We start from the raw sequence: 27,360 nt of genomic DNA, 5'->3' as shown, positions 1-27,360 counted from the left end.
AAACAGTAATTACACAACAGAAGCCCTTCAAAAGAGATGATTCAGGTACAGAAGAGACATTGCCATGAGGGGGAAAGGAAGGGCATCTAAAGCTAGAGCTCCCTGGATGAGTCAAGGGCAGAGAGATTAAAATGAGAAAAGGAAATGATGACCAATATTCCTGCTAAGGTGTGCGTGGCCGCGCAATAGTCTGAAAGGTTCCACGCAGGCCGCTCACTGGCTTTTGCATCGTAAATACTGCACTTGTGCAGAAATTTAAAGGGACCACGCATTACAAGAAAAAGGCCACGCAGAACAAAGCACAGCTTACAGGGAATATTGCTCATGACAAACGCAAGGTACATAATACAGAAAAGAACCATGATGAATACAGAAAGTACAGAGCAACTAAAGCAAAGGGATTAGGATGGGCAAAGTATAAGAGATTAGCAGCTAACATAAAAGGGAACCCAAAAGCTTTTTATAAACATATAAATAGTAAAAGGCTAGTCAAAGGTTGGGGCCGATTAGGGACCAAAACATAGATATGTTGTGGAGGCAGAGAAACTAAATGGATACTTTGCACCCATCTTCACCAGTGGATACTGCCTATGTAGCAACGATACTGGATAGGTCGGGAGCCCTTAAAAGTAGAAACGTCACCCAGACAAAATGGGATGCATCCTAGTTTACTGATGGAAGCAAAGGTTGAAATTGATATGCGATGGTGCCAGAGGACTGCAAATGTCACGCCCATTTTTTCAAAAAAGGATGGATAAACCCAGCAACTACAGGACAGTCAGCTTTAAGTCGGTGGCAGGGAAACTTTTAAAGAATAATCCAGGATAAAATTGACATTTGGAAAAATATGGGTTAATAAATTAAAGTCAGTACAGATGTTAAAGGCAAAAAAGTGTTTCATTAACTTGATTGGAGTTCTTTGATGAAGAGGATTGATGAAGGTAGTGCAGTTGATTTGTAAATGGACTTTCAAAAAATATTTGACAAGCTACTAAATAGACTGGTTAGCAAAATTGAAGCTCATGGGATTACAGGGATAGTGGCAGTGTGGATACAGAATTACCCAAGAGACAGAAAGCAGAGTAGTGGTGAACGGTTGTTTTTCGGACGAGGCAAGTGTGCAGTGGTGTCCCCCAGGGGTCAGTATTGGGAGTACTGCTCTTTTTGATACATAAAGATGAACTGGACTTGGGTATACAGGACATAATTTCAAAGTTTGTCGATGAGACAAAGCTTGGAAATGTAATAAACAATGAGGAGGATAGTAGACGACTTCTGAAGGACATACTGTTGAAATGGGAAGACACATTAAATTTAATGCAGATAAGTTTGAAATGATGTAGTTTGGAAGGAAAAATGATGAGGCAGTATAAACTAAATGGCACAATTTTGAAGGGGAACAGAGATCTGAGAGTGTACATAGACAATGTGTATGCTAAACCTTAATAAATCATTGGTTAGAATGCAGCTAGAGTATGGTGTCCACTTCTGGGAACCACACTTTAGAAAGGAGAAGGTGCAGAAGAAATGTTGCTAGGGATGAGGGTTTCAGTTATCAGGAGATTAGAGGTTCTTAGAGCAGAAAAGGATTTGGGGAGATTTAAATCAGTGTTCAAAGAGGAGTCGGACTAATTGGTAGCTCTTTCAGGGAGCCGGCACAGGCACGATGGGTTGAATGGCCTTCTGTGCTGTATAATTTGATGTGTTCATTGATGAACTAAGCTTTAGCCACACCCAATGATGGAACTTCATACTTATGAAAGCCATTGAACATTTTGTAAATAGATTAAGAAATTGAGCAGAAATGGCTTCCCTCAGAAAATCTGCACCATAATGTTTGACCTTGACACTTTCATTGCCAAAAGGACTGCCCTACTTATTGCTCTTACTATTCTGGATCTGGACCACATACACATTTCATAATTCAGCTTACAACTCAGTGCGCATCTTATTATTCTTTGAATGCTTCATCTCTGACAACAAATCTATTTAATAAAGACACAAATGTAGTTTTAAAGAACACTTTTACTGTACAGGTTTGAGAACTGAAGGTTTAACAAATACACGTCGTCACATACAAGTTGGTAACTGCTACATGAGGTCCAATTCTACAAATAACAAAAAAACGGAGGAACGGACTGTAGAAAAAAACTTTACAGATTAAGATAAAAAATAAAATCACCTTTACATTAAGAAACATGCGTCTCAATTGTGCATCTTTGTATATACAATACTTGTTAAAATCTCACTCTACACTCTCTTGTGACCTGCATCAACAGGCACATTGGTTCAGTCTTTACAATATAAAACATAATTATTTTGTAACAAAATAAATAAAACACCAGGTAACTGGATGAAAAGAAAGATTAAATTCAGCTGTCAGCTTTTCCTGTAACCTCTGCAGAAATGAAGACTACACTTAAACTGTACACGTTAAAAACAATCCTTCACTCGAAGCCAAGTCGTGCAACTGAGCAAGACGGGGCACCAATTGGAAGGATAACCAGCAAGACTATCCAATCAGCCTAGTCCAAACCAAGAGGGAGGGGAAATAAGGTAGGCACATCAAGCGATTGCTTACAGACTGTGCACTGACCAACACCACCATGGTTACAGCGTTACTGCTCTGCATTCAAGTATCGGATGTGGGAAAATAAAGCAATGGGCAGAGCTCAGCTTATCTGCTCACGTTCATAGTCAGACTACTGCCGTTTCAAAATGCTTCTCGAATCGCCATGCTAACTAGGGCTAGTAAACTCAGCAAGAGGAGCCAGTGGCCTTGGGACAGTGGCTTAACAGTCAAGATAGAGCACAATCCTTATGAACCATCTTAAAAGATGTAATGAACTAAAATTTAAAAAGAAAAATTTGTAAAAAAAAAAACCTCCACTGAACATTGCTATTATATAACATGGGTTTCAGAGTGACAGTTCAGTGACCAACAGCTTAAAATGCTTTCAAACTGGGAAAACCTTCCAAAACAAAAATAAAACTGCTTACTGCGACTCTACTCGTGGGTTCAAAGCTGCTCACCCCTCTACAAATATCACATTGGATCCTGCACATGATTTTATGCAACAAAGAGGGCGGCGCTGGGTCTAGAGGCTGCAGTCTCTTTTCTATCCTGACCCCGAGTTGGCTTCCGCTATGGAGGAAGGAGGAACCAATCCTCAGCCTCGAGTACCCCGTGGCTCCCGTTTGGCCTTGCACACGGCACACACTTTTGGGACAGACGAGTTGAGATCTAGCTGATGTGTAAGGAGTGGTGCAATCCTCTACCAGGTCTGTCCTTGCGATGCATTGCTTGTGTAGTTTTTTTATATAAAAAAAACCAAATCACATCAAACCATGTACACTGCAGTCAGTAACGGCGGGCAAGTGGGGACAGGCCATCTCCCAACATTCTGGTTCATACTTCGTCCGACCCTGCAGATTAGTTCGAACCAATCCTACACCAATTCCCCCCGCCAGAAACCTGCCAATGCATTTGCCAATTCTAACCAGAGTCAGAATCACTGGTGTCTGATGAGCTGGATCCACTGGAAGTGCTACTAGTGTCAGATCCTGAAGAGCTGCTGCTGCTGGCACTGAGGCGCGAAGGGCCCACTGGCTGAACTGGATCCGGCTTTTCAGTTGCTGCAAAGAGAGAAATCTTATTAAAGCATCATTCCTCACAATGACCAGCATGCAGTGGGCATGCGGCTGTAATCCTTAAAAAGGTGCACAAATCTTCATCTCACAAACCTGACTGAACACTCAAGCTCCTTGAGCATGTTTACTCTATGCAGTTTTGCATTACTTTACTCTTTCCATCTGCAACACTCCCCCTCCCCCCCAGAACATCAAACATGCGATCTTCTGATCCGTCAGCTTCCTGCATGGTTATTTAAGAGTAGAGTAGGAACTGCTTGAAATGTTATTTTAGGATTAGGTGGAGATGATTTTAAACTGGATCCAACCCAGAGCGAGTACGCCTACTTCAGTCTGCTCTTCACCCGGCAGATAATCTCATTTAGATCCAAATTGTGTATGATGAGCAAAGACTGGATTTTAATATTGTAGATCAGCCATGAACACAGAAAAGGGATTTATCAAAAAAAGGACATCTGAAGAGTTCTAGTGTATAATCAAAGATTAGCAATGTAATCATAGAGCACACTTCCCGGCATTAACATATCCTCAGCAGATTTCACTACAAATTGCTAACACCAGGCAATAGCTAATGAACGATACCTTTCTTGGGAGGTTTTTTACTGGGATTCAGCTGTCCGCTCACATCCTGCAGCCTTTTTTCTAATTCTTTCTTCTTCTCCAGTGCCAATTCTTCCTTGGTCTTCCCTGCTTGTTTCTTTGCTAGAAGATTAATGCAACAGCAGTTAGTAAAGTGACTTCTCAATGTGGACAGACTACAGGGACAAATGGGTGACAGGATAGTGGGAACCAAAACCTCAGTGTCAAGACACCCCCCCCCCCCCCCCAACCCTCTTCATCTAACCCGATCAGCACACCCTTCTTTTCCTTTCTCCCTCACATGTTTTTCAACTTCCTCTTAAATGTATCTGCGCTACAATCTTTCTCTTAAATTGAGGGGGGATAAAATAGAAATGATTTCTGCAACTTTAAGAAGTGCAGGTGTTGCATGGGTTAATTACATTTTCAAACCCAGTGCATAGGTATAGGTGGCTCCCGTGAACAGAAGGCTTTAATTGACATCCCCAAAATGTTTTTTCTTCCCCAAGTTAGACCAGACAGAATCTTCCTTTAGGGCACCTGCCTCAAATCTGCAGTCTTTCTGGTCAGCAATGTCGACAGTTAATCATTCTGTGGGAACCTGGGGCACAAATTACAACCCCAACACTAAAAGGGGCCTCATAGCAACACTGCTCAACATTTAAACAAGGATTCCTGTGCATACAGGCCAGACAGTAGAAAATTCCCTTTGCACAAAGAGCCCACTCGACTGGCTGTTTAACACCAAGGTTATCCCTACCCAATAGGCCGCTGCTCCTAAATTGTAAATATAAAGCAAAAATTAGCCAGGAGACCAACAATTGCAACAGTCCATACTTTTAGGCCTAATCACTTTCTGACTATATAAAGGATGGGTTAAAGGAACACAGGCCCCAGAATAGCAGTGCAACACATTACAGGAGCCCAGCCTGTACACCACTTCAGACTTACAATAAGGTTTGCGAGGTTTCTTCCGTAAGCAGGACATAACATAGCGTTCAAGCTCCCGAAGGGTGGATGGTTTAAGAGTTTCAAAGTCTATCTCAATCTCATCGGGATTGGAGTCTCGAAGCGACGGTTCTCGGGATTGGATGATATGTACCACACGACCCAACTTGTCGCCAGGCAGTTTATTAATGTCCAAGCTCAACTGTCGCTTCTCATCATATGTCATCGGCCTGCAGTTATCTTCCTCTTCGGAATCATAGCCAGGAGGGGGGGGTGGTGGTGGTGGGGGAGGCGGTTTCACCTTCTTCGACTGTCTGCGAAGAGTAAACCCAAAAGAAAGATTACATGAAGCAGGCTCTACTAGGAAGCAAATGTACACAATTCCTGATCCCTAACCACCATCTATAAAGCACCTTTTACAGAGACCCGCTGCAATTCTGTCACCGTCACCATCAGACATTTTTGGCTTCAAAATATCGCACGTCGACATGGTCGATCCGATGGGGAAAAAAGTATAGTCATCATTGAGCCACAGTGACTGAGTGCCATTAGTCTCACTGGCTGGGTTTGCATATTTAACTTGGTCTCCATCAAGCAATGCGCTTTGTGCAGAGCTCCGATAGAGACTGAGTAATCCCACAGTAATTAGATTCAAATATTTGCATAGATTTCTATCCAGACTTGTAGTGTACCCAAACTTTGGCACAATCTCCAAGTATGATTGAACAGAGCCATTGCACTGGGCAGCTGGGTTAACACAGACACTTACTTATTGTTCCCTCCCGAACTGCTGCCTCCAGATGCTTTCTTTGACTGTTTCTTCGGTGCCACTTTCGATTTGGATGGTTTGGGCAGCTTTTCCTCCTCCTCTTTCACCTTGTGCTTCTCTCTCCTCTTCTTTTTGTCTTTCTTCTCTTTCTTGTCCCTCTTTTTCTTTGGTTTGGACATAGGAGCCTGCGAGAGAGCCGCTAACTGCTCATGGACAGCCCTTAGCTGTAGAAAGAAAACAGGTCATTCTATTACAGTGCTTGCTCAAGTCTTTTAAAAAAAGATATAAATAAAAGTTGCTCTCATGAGGAACCAGTGCTCCATAACAGAGAATCAGCAGCTTCAACAAGCTTGATGATACTCCCTGATCACTGTTGAATTTTGGCACAACAGAGAACTGAGCCACATTGAGGGGGAAGAAAAAGATTTGTAAAATGTTAACTCCCTTAAACTAGTCTTTACTTGTAATTCTTTACAACCAAACTGCAGAGGGGGTGGAGAGAAGAGGGCAGAAACAGTTTCACCCTTTAGATCTTCATGTCATTCTTGTAGCTAAATGTTACAGGCAACCTTCAGTTAATACTACAAGTGTACCAACCACTAGGAGGAGCATGGTCAGCAGTACCTAATCCATCTTTAGGAATGACAAGCGTCTTCATTTTGACATTTCCAATAGGACCTGAACACCACTAAAATCAGTCCTGTTAATATAAGAATCACCAGGATTAATCTTTACCTGTTCCTGCAGTTCTGCCAAACGATTAGCCCGTTCCTCCTCTGAATCATCAGAGCTCTCTGTGTCCGATGAGCTCTCGCTGCTGCTGTTACTGGAAGAATCAGACGATGATTTGGACACAACAGGAGGGAGAGGGGTTGGCGCAGATGGTGGTGTGAATTCTATAGGCTCATCTGGCATCTTGGCAAAACGGAATTCAAAGACATCCTGAAACAAAAAAGGGGCTTTTTAAACAAACAGATGAGGATTCTGACCACTGGAATGCAGATAGCAATTAAAGACAGACGGCACTCATACAGCCAACACAAAAGGCCAAGACATGACATTCAGTACAGCAAACTGAACTGAAAGCTATAAAAATGTGTTACAATGCACACTTTTACAGTGCTCAGTGCAGACACACACGCACACAGAGGGCCGAGGAAAAGCAGCCAGGGCAGGAGGGAACAGAAGCAGGGGCGAAAAAGGAAAGTCTTCAGCAGTTGGTTGAAGGCAGGGAAGGTGGCAGCCAGACACAGATGCTGAGGGAAGGTGTGCCAATGGACAAAGATAAGGTGGCTTATGGGACTAGGAAACCAGAAGTGTTATGCTGGATGATGCAGGTAGGTACATAGGGCTGGATGAGATCATAGAGATAGTATGGGGCAAAGCCATGCAAGATTGGAAGGCGAGAATATTAAGATTTGTTGGGATGCATAAAGATAGAAATGGTCAAGAACAGGTTGGTGGGGTTGAGGTCCTGGGCTGCAGCATTCTGGATGACAGCTCACAAATGATAGACTCGACCAACTGGAATAAATGAATAGACCTATGGGTGTGGACATTCCAAGCCACTACCAGTTAGTCAGTCAGCCAGTCTAAAGCTGAACACTTAAACTTCTCCCTTAAGGGTTGGGACTAAAATTAATCCATTTGAAAAGTTAAAAAAGGGGAACGCACTGCTGATATGAAGAACCCTGCTGTTAATGTGAACAGGCCTTTATTCTTCTAAAAAGGGAGGCAATCAGCATTTCACACAGCAGGAGAAAAATCAGGTCAAAGACACTTGTAAACACAGAAGCACCCCTCACATACTAAACTGAAGATACCTGCAGTTTTCTGGCCATGGCAACCACATCGTGGTCCGGTGGGTTATACTTGTAACAATTCGAGAACATTAATCTCACATCGGCTGCAAATTCTTGTGCATCCTGGTATTCCCGTTCATCCATCTTCCTCTAGAGGAGGAAAGGAAGACGATATAAAGATCACTTAACAAGCTGCACCACAGTTTGAGTGCAGTCTTTTCAGCCAACAGTGCATCAAAACTGGAAACTGACAGGATTGCTCATCGCTCCCTTCAGTCCCAAGCAATACAGTAGCAGCATTCCTGATTCAGTTTTTGTTTTTAAATAGTTACTCTTCAACTGAAGATTCACCAACTCCATATGAAGGGATAATATCTGTGCTGACAACTCATCCCAGTCATATCTTTAAAAAAGCAAAATTTAACATTTACAATGACAGTGCCTACATTAAGCATAGCTGCGTAGGAAAAATGCCAACTTGCAGATGCCATACTGCACACAATTCCAAATTTGGACTATATTACCCAGTAAATAAATCCCAGGACAGCAACTGATCATTTATCGTGACAGGACGCACAGCCATCTTATACACAATGAGATGTAACAGCAGCGAACTTTTGTGCAATCTGAAGACAAACTGAACAGCCCCAAGTTAGCACAAGCTGGAAGAAACAATACATTTAACTAGTTGAGGATCAGGTGATCTTAATAGTATTAAAACAAGTTTCTACACCACATCAGGTGTAGTAAAATTCAGTTAGCCATGCAACTTGGCAATTAGCCAGGATACCAAGGAGTAAAATGGCTCCAAAGCAAACAATGCCACCCCCATTGTTCCTTTTAGTGCATACCAAAGGCCCAGAACCATGTTGGCAGCCCCTCCCCTCCTCACAACATGAAATGGCACAAGGATACTGGGAGAAAAGAAACAAAGGCTGTCTACCACAGGCCAATCTTTTACACGCTTTCAAGGAAAACCTGGACTGTGTGTCAGGGTTGTGCAATGGAGAACAGTAGCCACCTGCTTTATGTATTCAGCAAGTGGCTTGAAGCTCCTGTTTCACTGTGTATTTTAACATTCCTGTCTAGATGTTCAGCAGTTTCCGTTGATTTATAAAAACACATGCAATACTTGAGAGTTTCAATGGAGATCAGGAAATAAGTTTCTCCTGATAATGCTACCTGCATCTATGTATTTATGGTGTCATGGACCAGGGATTCTTCTAGTCCTGTAACTGATGTCAGCTGTTCATTCAGTTGGGAAATGTTGCGATGTCCAAAGGCAGTAAGAGGATCTGAGTAAGTACTTGAAATGTTTCACTGTATCTGTCCAAATAAGTCATTTAAAATGCTTATGCGCAAATAAATGTGCACATCCCCTAACCAAACAGGAGGGTATATCGTTTTAGACATTGTTAAGAGCACAGCACGGCATTCTCCGCTCCACATTTACTCTGCAGTAACTATGGGAGGGGTTCAGTTACATGGTACAGTGAAACCTGCATTTAGCAGTCACCTTTGAGACTGAAGGAAAAAAAGAAAAGCAGACAGCATCTCAATCCTGGGAAGTGTTACAGCCCAACCCAACCACAGTGAAAATTTACTACTTTGGAGTCAGCGTTTAAGTTGTCGATTAATCCAGGTGCAAGTTCCATTCCCTTAAAATTGCTAGTTTCTTATTTTTTTTAGAAGCAGCACGTGTAGCCTCACTGGCAGGCAGCTGCTTACTCCGGGAGCTAGACATAATTAATTCAGAGAGAAAAGCCCTTGGCTGGGGAAGAGCACCATGAAGACAGGAGCCAGTTTAACGTACAGGTTTCACTGTATCCGGGTACAAATGGTATGGCGTTAAGACAGAATGTGTTTCTTGGACGCGACATACTTTGATAGTGCTCAGGTCCATGGGATGCTTGATTAGATCGTGGTAGTCATGAAGCCCAAGGGCTTTGGCGTCCACAGGTTTATAAAAGGGCCAGGCGTATGCTGCGTGCTTCTTTGAAAGCAGCTCTTTCAAGATGCCATTGCAATATTTCAGTTGTTCACTCAGTTTGCCTTTCTTCGAGCTCTGGTGTTGTTGAGAGTCTGGCAAGTCTTTCTTTGGCGGTTTGATCGGTCTGCCACTTTCCCGTCTAACTGGAATCTTTGCAGCCTTGCTTTCTGCTACCGACGGGGATGACTCCCCGCTTGTGGTGACAACAGAAGTGGTTGGAGTTGTTGTATCTGCTTTCCTCTTCACGCCTTTCTTCTGTAAAGCAAAGACACTATATTACTCTCTGAAATCATATTATCTCCCACAATCCCAACAGGGAGCCAACCTGCTCTCCAGTTGCTTGGGTCACTCCAGGCGAGACACTTAATATGAAAAAGCAAGCTACAGGACCACTCATCCTGGGATCTTCCAAAGTATGAGTCTGGAAATTGCAGGCATGAGGTTTCAAACTTTATCCTGTTCGGCAGTGCTTCAGTAAGTCAACATACTCCACCAATCCAAGTACAAGCACAGATTCCAGACGGCAAGAGATCCAACTACTTCCTCCTGTCTCGAGCAGAATTCCCAGTACACTACTAACCCCAATTACAACTAAAAAGAAATTTACAATAATTAAAACAGACAACCGGCACCTGCCAATCAACAATGCCAGCATCATTTAAAGTTCCCTGTACCATTTGATTTTCAACTAATGGCTGGCAATTACCAAGCCGTGCAGACCGTATAGCTGCACTATATTAATCTGCTTCCAACAACTAGTGCAAAAAATACTAAGTTCTGAAACCCCCATCCATCTGGGAACTTGCCAAAACATATACAAATACACCCTAAATGAGGCATTATTGAGTCGTGTTAAAAGAATCAGAATGGTTACAGCACAGGAGGCCATTCAGCCCATCGAGCCTGTACTGGTTCTCTGCAAGAGCGCTTCAGCTAGGCCCACTCCCTCACCCTTTCCCAGTAGCCCTGCAATTTTTTCTTCTTCAGGTACTTATCCAACTCCCTTTTGAAAGTCACGATTCAGACAGTGCATTCCAGATCCTAACCACTCGCTGCGTAAAAATGATTTTCCTCAAGTCACCTTTGGTTCTTCTGCCATTCACCTTCAATCTGTGTTCCCAGGTTCTAGACCCTTCTGCCAATGGGAACAGTTTCTCTATCTACTCTATCTCGATTCCTCAGGATTTTGAGCACCTCTATTAAATCTTCTCTCAGCCTTCTCTGCTCAAACAGCCCCAGCTTCTCTCATCCTTGGAACCATTCGTGTAAATCTTTTCTAGGCCCTCTGTAAAGCCTTCACTTTCTTCCTAAAAAGTGTGGTGCCCAGAACTCCAGTTGAGGACAAACCAGTGTTTTTATAAATGGTCCATCATAACTACCTTGCTTTTTTACTCTACGCCTCTATTTATGAAGCCCAGGATCCCGTATGCTTTTTTAACCGCTTTCTCAACCTGTCCAGCCACCAATGATTTTTGCCCATATACCCCCAGGTCTCTGTTTATGCACCCCCTTTAAAATTGTACCATTTCGTTTATATCGCCTCTCCTCGTTCTACCAAAATGCAACACGCTGCAATTTTCTGCGTTAAATGTCATCTGCCACATGTCCACCCATTCCACCAGCCTGTCTACGTCCTCTTGAAGTCTATCACTATCCTCCTCACTGTTCACTGTACTTCTAAGTTTTGTGTCACCTGCAAATTTTGAAATTGTGCCCTGTACCCTCAAGCTACATGGGATGTACAGGGCTACACTGACACCGATTAAAAGGAGATGATCATTCTATTTCTTTAACACTCACAGCTTCAATAGGCCACTGATGTAGCTGCTAACTACAAGGCATTTAGAAAGCAGCGTATAAAGTGGATTACATACATCCATAGCACCATTTACAAGACATAAACCATATCACTGGATACATGATTCACTTGCTGCAAGCCACAACGACATTGGCTTTGCTCCTACCCCCATAGCAAGTCATTCTTACTGTCTGGTATTTATGAGGAGCAAGATTACTTCCTGGAACACACCATGGGCCACAACAACCACCCTAGAAAAGCATTCCTAATATTCTTTTGAAACTAGCCAGGTCATCAAATCCCACGCAGTATAGTAGTCAAGAGTACAAAATGTACTTATTCAACATTCCACCGATACTCAACTCAAGCATATTCCCAATTTACTCGAATCACCCCACTGGCAACTCACTTTCAAACACCCCATATTCTTTATATACCAAGTTCTCCAAAGCCAAATTATGAGTAAATAGAAAATGGAAGTACAACTTTATCTAGGTATTCTTTCAGCCTCAGAGAGCCTTGCTTACCTTTGTGACAGGCTGTGCAGGGGGCGGTACAGCTAATACGGATGGAGGGGGAGAGTGTGAGGGCTTATGCACAATTGGCGTAGAGATGACCGACGTCTGAGACACTTCAAGGATAGGGGTGGGCACTTCTGGTGTCGGAGGAGAGTAGGCTGTCGGTTGAGACACAGACGACACCATTGGGACTTGAGACATGGTCACTCCTCCTGGGACAGATGGCACCCCTGTGGAAAAGAACCCATTAGCATTAAAGAACAATCTTCACTTTACTGCAACAGAAACCACCATTTAACTGGAAGTAAAGATTTCAAATGCTGTTTAAAAAAAAAATACCTCTGCCCCCAACTTCACAGCTCAAGTCGTGTGTACACAGCAACCATTTTCAGAATTGAAGGCATGATCATGTTCCCAGAATCCTCAAGTAACCAACCTCACCCACCAACAAAACGTCAGCAGGCAGCCAGTCACCAGACAACCTCTGGGATCAGTTGACACGCATGTGATCATCATAAAAAGGTGCAGTACAACAGAGCCCCCCTTTCACAAGCAGCACAATTTTAGATTTGTAAATGCCAAACTTCTTGGGATGGAAAGGAAATTGTCCAAAGTTCACACGAATCACATTCAAGTGACAGCTGTCTGGATGTTTATAAGTGCAGATGGCGAAGGAGGAATGGGCTCAGCCATGATGTCCCTGTGGGCGAGTAGTCTGCCAACATTCCGTCTAAGCTCACACATGGAAGAATGGCCACATTTTACCAACGAAACTGCACACAAGCAGGCCAAGCGTTGGGGTGAAAAGCAGTGAAGTCGTTTTCCACCGTGCTGCATCTATTATTGAGGTCAGATGGGTGAAGTTCATATTGTGCCAACTGCTCTTCACCCATGGCACTAACACTGAAGAAAACAAGCAGTCAGCTGTCCCTACACACATCAGATTACAATAACCACCAATAGGGCCACCCAGCCACTCTCCAAACTGAAGTCATATTCTGACTACAAGCGCTGCTAAATTCCAAATCCTAATGGGAATTTGACTCGATACCACAATCTCACAGCACTGGCATCTGGAGATGGCTTGCACGGATTGGGCTGGGAGATGGTCTTTGCACAGAACTAAAGATACTGCCCCACACCAATGCGTTGCCCTTACCCCCGGTTTTGCGGCCCTTTGGCTGTTTTGATTTTGGTGCTGGTGCTAGTTCCACTTCCTCCTGGGGCATCTGTGCCACCTTCTGCAGAAAGAGCTTCTCCAGAGTCTGAGCCATCAGCACAATGTCATCTGTGGGCTGTGAAAGACAATTTATCAAAGTTAAATAATTACATCTCAAGGGAAAATTTTAGTTACCATAAACTTCACAGCATACTTGTGTAACTCAGCTAAAACTAGTACAATTATCCCAACTCAAATATTAAGACAGTATGCTGCTAATGGAGAGCACCAACAAACAGAAACAGATTTACCTTGTTGTAAATGTAACAGTTAGTAAACATTGTGTTGAAGTCTTGCATGCATTCACTGGCACTCCAGTAATAACTATTCTCCAAACGCTTTTTGATAGTGCCCATGTCCATTGGCTGCTTGATTATCTTGTGGTAATCCTGGGAGAGAACAAGATTTAAAACAAATGTTTCTAGATAAAGCTGTCCAGATACTACACTGTATTAGCACAGGACTACAGATAGGTAATGAATGGAGCAGCTCCATCCAAATCACAAAAGAAAGATGCAGCAGCCCATCATACCAATTCACTAAAAACTTAACTAGGATCTATAAAGTTATACTAAACTGTCAAAATGTGCTTGGTGGTAGCACTCTCCCCTGTTGTAGTATCGGGAATACATTGACTAAGGCGAGACTTCTCAGCGCAGCACTGAAGTAGTGTTGCATTTTCAGAGGTACTGCTGAGGAAGTCACTGTGGCACTTTTCCAAAGAGCAGGAAAGTACTTCTAATGTCCTGGCAACATTCAGCCCTTGATACCACCACCAAAAACAGATCAATCATCTCATCTGTTTCTGTAGGGCCCTGTGCTGAAAATTAATTGCTGCCTTTGCCCACAGCACAAGTGACCACACTCAAAACTAATTAATTCCCTCTTCAAACTACTTGAAAAGTGCCACATAAATGGAAGTCTCCCCTCCTTTAATTCAAATTGCTCAATTTAAGTAGTCTGTTCGTTTGAATTTAAATCATGCTAAACAAAACAGAACTTTGCCTGCATTGCTGATTCCCTCATCTGGATAATGCAATTCTCCAACCCCTCCCCCCTCCCCCAAACCAAGCATAAAAACATGCTGAATTAGTAAGAGCACATTGTAAACACACAAAATTGCAATCAGAAACAGGAACTACGACTTTAAAAAAACGCAGCAGTCGCAGGAGGCCAACATGAATTGTATCACCTCCACTGCCATTCTGGCGGAGATTAGTAAACCGAACACATCAGAAATCACACTGGATGTTCAGTGGCAAAGCTTAGTTTTACAATGGAAATTAAAACTGGGGCAAAGCCAGTAAGAAACTCTGTCTCAAGGATGCAATAACCTACTGGGGTAGACAGGAATACCACTTCAAAGAATCTGGCTTCTATTCTAGACGTCCGGCCATGTATGCAGCAACTGTTTTCAGACGTGATAGCATGATCATGCTCCCAAAATCCTCCAGTAACCAACATTACTCACTAACAAAACGTCAGTAAGCAGCCAGCTGTCTGATAGAAACTCTGGGATCAGCTGACACGCATGTGATCATCATGAAGCAGTGCAAAGCAATGAGGCTCCCCCCCTCCAATGGCAAGTATCATTCTTTCAGGAAAAGGAAGCTTTAGTATTACACGTGTAACTACTACACCCATCTCAGCAGTGGAAAATGTAATCAATCCCAGCAACCACACTTTCTTTATTGTGCAAGAAAATTGTAGTTATGATGCAACTCGGTCATTAAATTGCAGTGATCGCAGTTAGTGTGAATTTAATTTATAGACTTGAAAATCAGAAAATCTCTTGCCTAGAGCTGGTAACGTGTGATTTTTTTCTGAGCCCCACTGTCAACATACCCAATAATAGGTGCACTCACTTGTGCATTTACCAGACCACCCATAACAAATTTGCTCTCGCTATAAGCTAAGTTTAAACATTTCTCATTACTGCTTTTGTCAATCCATTCACATACTCGAGTGCACACTGCACCCAAGCCTCTACCCATACTTCTCGGTGCACTTTGCTAATATAGGTATTCCTACCATACAACATTTAAGCAGTTCACAACTTGCCCTGCAGGCATTTTCACTCACCGGGAGACTGAGTTTCACCGCGTCAACTGGCTGATAGAACGGCCATGCAAACTGATGCTTCCAAAGGGCTTTCATCAGCACTTTCTGCATGTACTGGACCTGGTTAGTCACTCGGCCAGGTTTCTTGGGATTGGACACCTCGGGTGGAGGAGGACTAATGACAAAATTGTTCTGAGAATGAATCGAAGTAGACATGGCCATTGTGGGACTCTCAAAATCTTCATACAGCATAGAGGGTTTGCGGATGCGCTTCCCAGACCCTGGATCAACGGACAGGCCAGTTATCCCATTACCAGCGTCCCCCTGCAACCTTTAATAAAAGGAGAAAAAAGCTCAATGTTCACTGCGTTAAACATCCCAATAAAGCTCCCAAATCTTTACAAAACCGTGCGATTGTATCTATGCAGCACATGGATTCCATGGTATACTTAATCCCATAAGGATGCTGTTCAGAAGGCTGTTTAAAGACTTCAGACTGTCCCTCCTCCCACCACGTTTAAATGCCACATCTATACTGTGTATTGCACCAGGACACACTTAATGGCACATCGACCATATTCACGAGACCCCATTATCAAAGAATCCCAGGCATCCCCTCCCACCACCGTGTTTAACAGCCATCAGCCTGATGGATACTACTTCTCCAACCTTACTGATTTGTACTGGTGCAAGTTACAAAAATAATAAAATAAAATAAAAAATACCAACCACTAGGAATCAGGCTAACAGTTGCTTGATTTGCTGAGGATCCCTATAGAGAGGCAACTACATAAAGGCCTGGCTGTAGATCGTCTTCTCTGCCGTCAGTACTGTTCAGTCCTGATAACTCTAAGTTCGTCATGGGAAATTTTGCTATAAGAAACAAAAAATACAGAATGTTCAAATACCTTTTTTAACACAACAGAATTTCATGTCACTTTTATCCAGAAACAGAATCCATTTCTCAAATTACTGCCCACAAAGTACAGGTCAGCACCGAGTAATCCTTCTGAATATTGGCCAGCCAGCGTAGCACGAAGACCCGCTTGAATTGATTATCACAAGGGAGGAAAAAAAAAGTCACACAGGTCATGACTTACAGGAACCAGGCCAACCACCACCTCTGGAGCAACAGAGACTGGCAACTCAAGACTCAATTGAAATCGCAACAAGCGCAGAATTTGTACACTGCAAGGTATCTAAATGTGTTACTTGCTCATCACATAACCCACAAGAAAGGCAACAAGGGAAAAATTGCCACAACTCAAATAATCTCAAAAGAAATGCAGTCAAGTGTATAAATTAGCTTTTTCCTCCCCATATCCAAGCAAAACCAGATCCTCTCATCACTCACCCCCCCCTATTTCTCTCCTTCCTCCGCCTTCCCTCCCCCAGAAACACAAATCAGCAGGTTATTACTTCAACACCATCTAACAGTGTTATTTTCCAAATTACTCAAAATGAAAATAAGTTGCAAACGTATAGTGCTTCCTCAACTTGACAATTCATACATCTATAATACACAATTCCACTTCAGACAAGGATGTTTTTGGACAGCTTCAATGTGTACATTAGCATTTCCAATTGCTAAAAACAATTAGTCTTTTAATACAGGAAGAAAAAAAATTGCAATACATTTCTTCACAAGCCTGACTACAAACTCCTCTGACCAATACTTTCATATTATAATGCATGGATGACTCACTACTGCTGTCCAAGTATTCAATGCTTGGAAGAAAAACAGGAATATAATAGTAGAGTCAAAAAACAAAAACTTCTTGAATGCCACCCACCTCAGCTCATAATTCCAGTGCATGCTGCATCCTACGTGAACAGCACACTAATTCAGTGTACACTGCATAGTATCCTGAAGCAAACAGTTCCAGCTTTACTACATGTGCAATGGCGAGGTACAAAAGTGAAAGCACAAATCAAGGTTTGTAGGATTATCCAACCACTATCTGCCAACAAAGTCAGCAAGTAACCAACCCTATAAAATGTACTCTAGGATCAGGACATAATCAGTACATCTATGAACAGAAAGCAGCTATTCTGTGCAGTCAGTAAAGAACTCAATGTTTATTATGCCCGATATATCTAGTAGTTACAAAGCAGCCTGAAAATACTGTAGTACAGTACAAATACACGAGGCACTAGTACCATTTAACAAACTAGGAAGCTCTAAAGAGAAACTTCACCCTTACCCAACAAGTGTTGCATGAGAAAATTATTCATCAGTCACTGACGTGCAAGTGAACTGATGTACCGCCTGACTAATGTAGTCTACTTGTATTCTAAATTGACCAGCTCTATACCGTTGTTTCTATGTCCATGGGGCAAATCCATCCAGTTTGTATTAACTCCCAACAACAGCCCCCCTGTCTGCTAGTAAAAGATGCAACATGTTGCAAACTACAAGTGCTTTGCAATATGTTCTGGAACCACCCACTAAGATGTGCAAGAGGCCAATTAAATGGCAATGACTGCAGGCTTACCATTGCAGCTTGTGTCCTCAGCATAGTAGGCAAGACCATCTGTCCAGTCCGGCCTATGTGCAACAGCAAATAGCAGTGTTTCTTTAAACAAATAGGAGGCCCATTTGCAACCCCAATGACTTCCCCCAGTACGAGCTTTCTGCCAAGGAGAACAGCTGCTTCAGCAAACTCAGGATTTTTCATCCACCAAAACCGGTGAGATATCGGCCTGTAACTACACAGATGGATCCAATTCCCCATTTCCTACTAAATGCTGTAGCTAAAGTCCAGCCCTTATTTAAAATAAAGGAACTGAGAGCCACTTATAATGAGTAGGAACCTAACATGATAGCAAGTTGCAAGAATCTATGGTTCAATTTGTTTTTGGTAACCTAAAAAAAAAAACAGAAGCCTTGCATTAGAAATATTTCTGATATGAAAACCAGTGCCGGAACTCATCCCTATCATTTTATACAGACATCTTCAATGCCTTGACTTTGCCACCACTATCTCTCAACTGCTGGGATGAGAGAAGCAATCGGATTTCATGGGAATACACAGGTACCACAATCCACTGTTAATACAGTCAGACTGATCTACCCCAAGATGTAAATATGGAAATACAGTATTGTGCCACTGAGGCTACCCATCTGACCTGGAGATAAATAATGAGACGGGAATGGGCAAAAAGTGTGATCTTTTTTCTAAGGATTATATGCATTACATTCATTATTCAGTTTTAAACTGAACAGAGTGCCATCAGAATTTAATGCGGACAAAATTATGAACCAAAACTGTCAGGCGTCAGCATTTGGAACTAGGAAATTAGAACTGGATTGGTGGAACACAGCAAGGCAGGAACACAACTGGAAACAATGAAATACAACACATTAATTAAAATAACTCATCTATATTGTTAACTTCAGTGGAAATCACCAGCTCCTCATAGGAAATCTTATCAGGTTAAAACATTCATCCCAGGTCAAATCCATACTAGGCAGATACACAGATCGGTAGCTGGCATCAGTGCACAAGATAAATAAACCATTTTTGAAAAGAAATTGGAGGGGAGATGAGGGAAAGAATGTCAAGAACAGGTTTGTGACTCCCTTGTTTAAGGGACAGGTTTTCATCAGCTACCTGTTCCCAATCAGATGGTCATTTTTAGGGGATGGGGGAAGGAAGGAAAGCAAATCCAGTAAACGACATGAAAACATTTGCTTAAAAAGGGAGGAAAATGAGTATCCCAGCCCACTTGTGTTTCTTAATGTTGATTGCTGGTCTTCAGTTTAGAAAGGATGCACATCTCCATAAATCCAGGGAAAATATTGTGTATAATGTTTAAAAACAATAGGGTACCCCCACACTAATACCTAATCAAATAATGTATGTAGCAAAGACTCGAGAGGGAGAGTACCCCACAGCATGACGACATCTAATGTATTGATACACACGCCCACTCTGCTACAAGTGACACCAGACACATTTCCACATGGCTACTTGTCCTGGAGCCCCTCCCTCTTCCCTCAACAAAAACAGTTTGAAGTATTTTGATTGCCCCAAAACTGATTTCTCCCACTTTATAAAGACAATCTGCACTTAACCCAGAGATTGCATCAGCTGTTACAAAACACAAATGCTTGGCTACTTAAACAGGACTGAAATCCCAAAATAAAAATGCAACAGCTCAACGTGCCAGTTTTGTAATGTTTAATTTAACAAGAGGTATATAGAATTAGTACAGCGCAAATAATTGAACACTGAGGATATACAGCGTACGATAGCAGATTGCCTTTCATTCAGCCCTTCAACAATAGACAATTTCGAAAATTTGTGTACTTGTGTATTGCAATAAAAAGTATCGAGCACCCTTAACAGAGGCGCAGTTAGATTATTGAACACATACTTCGCATATGCCAAAGGGTACTAGGTTCTGAGCTTAAATATCCATATGCAGGAATGGCAGAAGGACAAATGTTACAATGAACTGATTTAAGTGATCCCCTCATTGTTTACATATGTAATACCCTTTCCTCAACAGACAATGGAAGTCATAGTTTTTCAACATTTTCAGTGGAAGATGGTCAAAAATACTTGACTGATGACTGAACTCCTGCAGTTCATTCAGATCAGAACTTCTGCAGCACAAAAAACCCGATAGAATCGTAATTTAAAAAATGCTATTGTTTTCTAAGCATTAGTGAAGAGACATTCTTTAATATAGACATAATACGACAAGTATTCACAAGTTATAGCCCAAATATTTGGAAATGTGGCTAACAAAAAAAAATATAAAACTACACCTACAGAACGGAGTAATATTACACTTTTAGACAGACAGCCGTTTCCAGATCAATCTAAATAGTTTTGGAAATCAATCTTATAAACGTATTAATTTTGAAAGCGTCCCCGACTCAGTGACCCCGCTCCCCTGCATCCCAGCCCGGATGTGTACTGTATGTATACTGTTTGTGAATGGCAGAAAATGGCGGCCCCGGCTGCCGGGCCTGCTCCTGCTCCCTGGGTACTCTCTCTCCGCCTCCGGGATTTTCTGCCTGCTTTCCCTTGTATTTCTCTTCAATACTGCTTCCATTACACGGCCGAGGATCTGCACTGCTCTGCCGTACCTGTCGAGCCCCGGATGAGTGGCCGTTTCCATCAGATGCCGCCTGATTGCGTGTCCACTCGGTTCTCTCCCCCGCGCCTCTCCCTCTCCGGTTTCGGCAAAAAGCAAATGGCGCCGCAGCGCTCGACCCCGCCTTTTTATACCGCCCGTCGCCCGGCGGCCCGCGTTGATTGGCTGGCGCCTGCCGGCGGCCCGCCCACCCGCCCGACGCCACGTGCCGCTATTGGCCGGCGAATGTCACGTGAGCGCGGGTCCGACGGCTCAGCGCGCTGCGATTGGAAAGAGCGGCAGAGTCACGCGGCCGAGCCGGTGGTGGAGAGGGGGAGAGAAAGGACAAGTCAGCCATTACACAACAAGGGGAGGGGGAAACACATTACACGGCCAAACACTACACCCACAGCAGCTGCGGGTGGGTGGGGAAGCAGTCCACACGCTCTAACCCCGGCCTTTCACCCACTGGGGGGTGGGGGAACTGACACCCAGTGAGGGAGGGAGCCTCGCTCCCTGAGGGGTTAACATGGTGCTTGGCGTGCCTTTCCTTTCAGCTTTCCCCCTCCGCCCCCAAATGAGGGACGAAGCCCATCGCGCGCGTACACACACACACACAGTGTTGGCTGCAGCCCGAGGCAGGGGCCTCAAGGGCTGAGGAGAGGCGCTTGGCGGCCGTCAGGGCGCAGCTCAGGGCCGCCGCCATCTTTAGTAACATTACACAGCAAAAACACAACACAAATAGATGGGGGAAGAAGCGGCGACCGAGTGTCGCAGCCCCTGCACCTTTGAAAGCAGCCATGTCACCGTGCGCCGCCTCACTTTCATACACAAAAAGGGAGGGGAATCGGGACATTTGTGAGGGCAAGATAGACATTGTGAACCCTTCCCTCCTGCTCCTCCCCCAACAGCTCCAACTGACGCTCGCTGCCCACTTCACCATTTCAAACCAAAATAGCCCTTTTTTAAACATGTACATTCATAGGCATCTTTCAAAACCTATCTTATCCAGATCGAAATTGAAAACTAAAAAAAAAATGATTTATGGACTAAAATCGGTTTTAATTCCACCCCCACAAGCACCCTACTCAGACAAGTGAAATTGGTACAAGGACCATTTGTTTAAAACCCTGACATTTGTCCGCGGTTTTCAACAAAGCCAAATTATATTTAGAACGTAAAAAAAAATGCCTGACAAAAATTTGTTGGAAGCCCCGCCGCGCAGACACAAGGTTTGCAGGCGGCGAGAGGTTTGTTTGTTTTTTTTATCCCGCAGTTAATCTGTGAGGGCTTTTTTTTTTGAATTTTGTTTGAATTTTTCCTCCGGGTTCCATTTCCTAACGGCCGCCGCTCCGCCAGCTCGACGGCTGATTGGCTGCGGCCGGTCACATGACCCCGCAGCCTCCCCTCGCCGACCAATTCGCCCCGAAACCGAGCGCCTTTTCTCACCTTCCGCCCGGCGCCCAGGCTCCCCTCGCCTCGGCCGCGTCCTCTTTCGTCCCCCGCGTCGAGCTCGGCTCCGGCCGCTGCTTTTTGACCGCCTTTTGCCCTCCATTTTCCGCAAAATGTTAACAAAGAAAATCTCCAGCTACGTCAGCGCTCGCCCCGCAGGCGCCCGCCCATTGGCTGCCTTCCGATCACGTGACGCGCGGCCAGCTTTAAAACGCTCTTTTCGTCGTCCCAGACGGCCGCTTTCCGGCCTCCTGCCCTCGAAATGCAGCATTGACATCGCTATGCATCGGCTCCTGTGAGTATCGGGTCCGCAGCGGCGCCGTTTACATCTTCTTTAACCCTCTCGGGTGTCTTGACTGTGATGGCGGCTTCGGGTTAATGTCGGCGTGGTCCCACTCGAGGCCGAACTGCGCATGTGCAGAGAGTGGGGGCAGGGAGCGGGCAGGCAGTCCGCATGCGCACTGCTCCCCCTTTCCCCCCTGTACTCTTGGACTTCCTCTTCCACCTTTGTTTCTCTGCTCAGGAAGGTTTGGGGCTGCAGTCACATCCCCCTCAGCAAAATCAGTGACCAGGCACGGACCAGCTAAATGTAGTTTCTGCAAAAGTGCACACAACAAATAACAAAGGCACCCTCACCACTTAAACCACAAGAGCCATTGCCCCCAAAATGTCTGACAAGGCAACAGACAAAGGTTCAGCAAAACATTGGACAAGATGGTGCATTTTACCTCAGGATGCACAAACACGCTGAAAATACTGAAGTGAAATTGTTTAGCTTTTCATCCCCAAGCATGAATGTGCCACCAGCGTTAAAAAAAACAAAATAAAACGCAATTCACAATCTACCGAACAGTACAAAGCAATACACAGCAACACAGATTAGTTGTATATGGCCTTCGTTCTCCTTCGAACCTTCCTCCATTTCCCCGCAAAGTTAGGACTGGGAAACATTCTTACTTCTGATCACTCAGTGACTCATGCTACAACACCTGTAGACATGGACAGGGAATCAAGTTAGGATCAAAAGTCGCTGCAAAATGGATATCGCCAACAATTTGGAGCAGTACACATGCTCAACCAATGATTATGCAGATATGTGAGCCCCATAAACACAACACACAAACAGAAAAAAAACACGTTCCAACAAAGGAAAAGGCACGACCGTACAAACATACACAAATCAACCGCCCCTCAGGGACATGTAGGGCGGATAATCCTTGTCCTCCTCTCCATTTTTCTCATTACCATCCTTCCCCAATGTTGGGTGTCCCCCAAGGATCTATCCTTGGCCCCCTCCTATTTCTCATCTATATGCTGCCCCTCAGCAACATTATTCGAAAACATAGCGTCAGTTTCCACATGTATACTGATGACGCCCAGCCCTACCTCACGATCACGTCTCTCGACCCCTCCACGTTCTCCAAATTGTCAGACTGCCAGTTCTGCAGGAGCAGAAATTTTCTGCAACGAAATGTAGGGAAGACCAAAGCCATTGTTTTCGGTCCAAATCACAAACTCTGTTCCCTAGCCACTGACTCCATCCCTCTCTATAGCATCTGTCTGAAGCTGAACCAGACTGTTCGTAACGTTCATATTTGACCCTGAAATGAGCTTCCGGCCACTATCTGTGTCACAACTCAGACCGCCTATTTCCAACTTCGGAACATCGAACCGTCGATGGAAAGTCCAGAACCAGGGGACACAGTATTAGGATAAGGGAAAGGCCATTTAGGACTGAGATGAGTGAAGAAGTTTCTCCTCAGAGAGTTGTTAACCTGTGGAGTTCCCGACCGCAGAGAGTTGTTAACCTGTGGAATTCTCTACCGCAGAGAGTTGTTGATGCCAGTTCATTGGATATATTCAAGAGGGAGTTAGATATGGCCCTTATGGCTAAAGGGATCAGGGGATATGGAGAGAAAGCAAGAAAAGGGAACTGAGGGAATGATCAGCCATGATCTTATTGAATGGTGTTGCAGGCTCGAAGAGCCGAATGGCCGACTCCTGCACCTATTTTCTACGTTTCTACGTTTCTATGTTTCTATGTCTCCGCGCATGCCTCAGCTCACCACTAAACTACGGTAAATATAAACCACAATAGTGAGGATCCAGTCACGACACTGCAGTAAATACAAACCACACCAATGAGGATCCAGTCACTAAACTACAGTAAATATAAACCACACCAGTGAGGATCCAGTGACTAAACTACAGTAAATATAAACCACACCAGTGAGGATCCAGTGACTAAACTACATTAAATATAAACCACATCAGTGGGCATTCAGTCACTAAACTACAGTAAATATAAACCACACCAGTGAGGATCCAGTCACTAAACTATAGTAAATATAAACCACACCAGTGAGGATCCAGTCACTAAACTACAGTAAATATAAACCATCCCAGTGAGGATCCAGTCACTAAACTACAGTAAATTTAAACCACACCAGTGAGGATCTCGTCAATAATCTACAGTAAATATAAACCACACCAGTGAGGATCCAGTCACGAAACTACAGTAAATATAAACCACACCAGTGAGGATCCAGTCACTAAACTACAGTAAATATAAACCACACCAGTGAGGATCCAGTCACCAAACTACAGTAAATATAAACCACACCAGTGAGGATACAGTCACGAAACTACAGTAAATATAAACTACCCCAGTGAGGATCCAGTCACTAAACTATAGTAAATATAAACCACACCATTGAGGATCTAGTCACTAAACTACAGTAAATATAAACCACACCAGTGAGGATCCAGTCACTAAACTACAGTAAATATAAACCACCCCAGTGAGCATCCAGTCACTAAACTATAGTAAATATAAACCACACCATTGAGGATCTAGTCACTAAACTACAGTGAATATAAACCACACCAGTGAGGATCCAGTCACTAAACTACAGTAAATATAAACCACACCAGTGAGGATCTAGTCACTAAACTACAGTAAATATAAACCACACCAGTGAGGATCCATTCACTAAACTACATCAAATATAAACCACACCAATGAGGATACAGTCACTAAACTACAGTAAATATAAACCACACCAGTGGGCATTCAGTCACTAAACTACAATAAATATAAACCACACCAGTGAGGATACAGTCACTAAACTACAGTAAATATAAACCACAGCAGTGAGGATCCAATCACTAAACTACAGGAAATATAAACCACACCAGTGAGGATCCAGTCACTAAACTACAGTAAATATAAACCACACCAGTGAGGATACAGTCACTAAACTACAGTAAATATAAACCACACCAGTGAGGATCCAGTCACTAAACTACAGTAAATGTAAACCACACCAGTGAGGATCCAGTCACTAAACTACAGTAAATATAAACCATCCCAGTGAGGATCCAGTCACTAAACTACAGTAAATATAAACCACACCAGTGAGGATCTCGTCAATAATCTACAGTAAATATAAACCACACCAGTGAGGATCCAGTCACGAAACTACAGTAAATATAAACCACACCAGTGGGCATTCAGTCACTAAATTACAATAAATATAAACCACACCAGTGAGGATACAGTCACTAAACTACAGTCAATATAAACCACACCAGTGAGGATCCAGTCACTAAACTACAGTAAATATAAACCACACCAGTGAGGATCCAGTCATTAAACGATAGTAAATAGAAACCACACCAGTGAGGATCCAGTCACTAAAATACAGTAAATATAAACCATCCCAGTGAGGATCCAGTCATTAAACTATAGTAAATATAAACCACACCAGTGAGGATCCAGTCACTAAAATACAGTAAATATAAACCATCCCAGTGAGGATCCAGTCACTAAACTACAGTAAATATAAACCACACCAGTGAGGATCACGTCAATAATCTACAGTAAATATAAACCACACCAGTGAGGATCCAGTCATTAAACTACAGTAAATATAAACCACACCAGTGAGGATCCAGTCACGAAACTACAGTAAATATAAACCACACCAGTGAGGATCTAGTCAGTAAACTACAGTAAATATAAACCACACCAGTGAGGATCCATTCACTAAACTACATTAAATATAAACCACACCAATGACAATACAGTCACTAAACTACAGTAAATATAAACCACACCAGTGGGCATTCAGTCACTAAACTACAGTAAATATAAACTACACCAGTGAGGATCCATTCACTAAACTACATTAAATATAAACCACACCAATGAGGATACAGTCACTAAACTACAGTAAATATAAACCACACCAGTGGGCATTCAGTCACTAAACTACAATAAATATAAACCACACCAGTGAGGATCCAGTCACTAAACTACAGTAAATATAAACCACACCAGTGAGGATCCAGTCACTAAACTACAGTAAATATAAACCACACCAGTGAGGATCCAGTCACTAAACTACAGTAAATATAAACCACACCAGTGAGGATACAGTCACTAAACTACAGTAAATATAAACCACACCAGTGAGGATTCAGTCACTAAACTACAGTAAATGTAAACCACACCAGTGAGGATCCAGTCACTAAACTACAGTAAATATAAACCATCCCAGTGAGGATCCAATCACTAAGCTACAGTAAATATAAACCACACCAGTGAGGATCTCGTCAATAATCTACAGTAAATATAAACCACACCAGTGAGGATCCAGTCACTAAACTACAGTAAATATAAACCACACCAGTGAGGATCTCGTCAATAATCTACAGTAAATATAAACCACACCAGTGAGGATCCAGTCACTAAACTACAGTAAATATAAACCACACCAGTGAGGATCCAGTCATTAAACTATAGTAAATATAAACCACACCAGTGAGGATCCAGTCACTAAAATACAGTAAATATAAACCATCCCAGTGAGGATCCAGTCACTAAACTACAGTAAATATAAACCACACCAGTGAGGATCACGTCAATAATCTACAGTAAATATAAACCACACCAGTGAGGATCCATTCACTAAACTACATCAAATATAAACCACACCAATGAGGATACAGTCACTAAACTACAGTAAATATAAACCACACCAGTGGGCATTCAGTCACTAAACTACAATAAATATAAACCACACCAGTGAGGATACAGTCACTAAACTACAGTAAATATAAACCACAGCAGTGAGGATCCAATCACTAAACTACAGGAAATATAAACCACACCAGTGAGGATCCAGTCACTAAACTACAGTAAATATAAACCACACCAGTGAGGATACAGTCACTAAACTACAGTAAATATAAACCACACCAGTGAGGATCCAGTCACTAAACTACAGTAAATGTAAACCACACCAGTGAGGATCCAGTCACTAAACTACAGTAAATATAAACCATCCCAGTGAGGATCCAGTCACGAAACTACAGTAAATATAAACCACACCAGTGAGGATCTCGTCAATAATCTACAGTAAATATAAACCACACCAGTGAGGATCCAGTCACGAAACTACAGTAAATATAAACCACACCA

At 43.1% G+C, this 27,360-nt stretch overlaps 1 protein-coding gene, 1 long non-coding RNA gene and 3 other non-coding genes across 9 annotated transcripts in view; 1 reads left to right on the top strand and 4 right to left on the bottom strand.

Moving 5' to 3' along the window:
• Positions 1-2,007: 2,007 nt before the first annotated feature.
• Positions 2,008-22,273, bottom strand: LOC139229868 (bromodomain-containing protein 2-like). 5 transcript variants are annotated; one of them, XM_070861500.1, is made up of 14 exons: positions 20,437-20,529; positions 17,831-18,201; positions 16,065-16,208; positions 15,357-15,666; positions 13,526-13,663; positions 13,215-13,350; positions 12,065-12,285; positions 9,632-9,994; positions 7,771-7,899; positions 6,683-6,889; positions 5,948-6,171; positions 5,182-5,492; positions 4,234-4,353; positions 2,008-3,636 (listed from the first exon to the last, which is right to left on the bottom strand). In XM_070861500.1, exons 4-14 carry the CDS (start codon positions 15,585-15,587, stop codon positions 3,497-3,499), a joined length of 2,220 nt encoding a protein of 739 aa, XP_070717601.1. In that variant the 5' UTR covers positions 15,588-15,666; positions 16,065-16,208; positions 17,831-18,201; positions 20,437-20,529; the 3' UTR covers positions 2,008-3,496. The 5 variants fall into 5 exon arrangements, with proteins under 5 accessions (XP_070717601.1, XP_070717600.1, XP_070717599.1 ...); XM_070861499.1 differs by lacking the exons at positions 17,831-18,201; positions 20,437-20,529 and adding an exon at positions 21,873-22,273; XM_070861498.1 differs by lacking the exon at positions 17,831-18,201 and having other exon boundaries at positions 20,437-20,544.
• On the bottom strand, positions 5,622-5,713 carry LOC139230751 (small nucleolar SNORD12/SNORD106). The gene has a single exon (XR_011587982.1). It is a non-coding gene; the product is annotated as a small nucleolar SNORD12/SNORD106 (small nucleolar RNA).
• LOC139230753 (small nucleolar RNA SNORD10) lies at positions 12,439-12,576 on the bottom strand. The gene has a single exon (XR_011587984.1). It is a non-coding gene; the product is annotated as a small nucleolar RNA SNORD10 (small nucleolar RNA).
• On the bottom strand, positions 14,685-14,823 carry LOC139230754 (small nucleolar RNA SNORD10). The gene has a single exon (XR_011587985.1). It is a non-coding gene; the product is annotated as a small nucleolar RNA SNORD10 (small nucleolar RNA).
• The window catches only part of LOC139229869 (uncharacterized), a 183,262-nt gene continuing 177,711 nt past the window's right edge, over positions 21,810-27,360 (top strand). The window contains exon 1 of the long non-coding RNA XR_011587836.1: positions 21,810-22,170. This is a non-coding gene — a long non-coding RNA (uncharacterized lncRNA). The remainder of the gene's footprint in view (positions 22,171-27,360) is intronic.

This window comes from Pristiophorus japonicus, chromosome 19 (assembly GCF_044704955.1).
Source record: "Pristiophorus japonicus isolate sPriJap1 chromosome 19, sPriJap1.hap1, whole genome shotgun sequence".
Classification (NCBI taxonomy): domain Eukaryota; kingdom Metazoa; phylum Chordata; class Chondrichthyes; family Pristiophoridae; genus Pristiophorus; species Pristiophorus japonicus.
This window is presented reverse-complemented; position numbering and strand designations above follow the sequence as displayed.

Bases quoted from the DNA above. Each gene is read 5' to 3' on its own strand.
- LOC139229868 (XM_070861502.1), bottom strand. From the start codon at position 20,468: ATGGAAACGGCCACTCATCCGGGGCTCGACAG. The intron at 6,890-7,770 runs GTATCTTCAGTT...TTTTTGTTTCAG, and splicing joins CCATGGCCAGAAAACTGCAG to GATGTCTTTGAATTCCGTTT. The intron at 4,354-5,181 runs GTAAGTCTGAAG...TTAATCTTCTAG, and splicing joins GAAACCTCGCAAACCTTATT to CAAAGAAACAAGCAGGGAAG.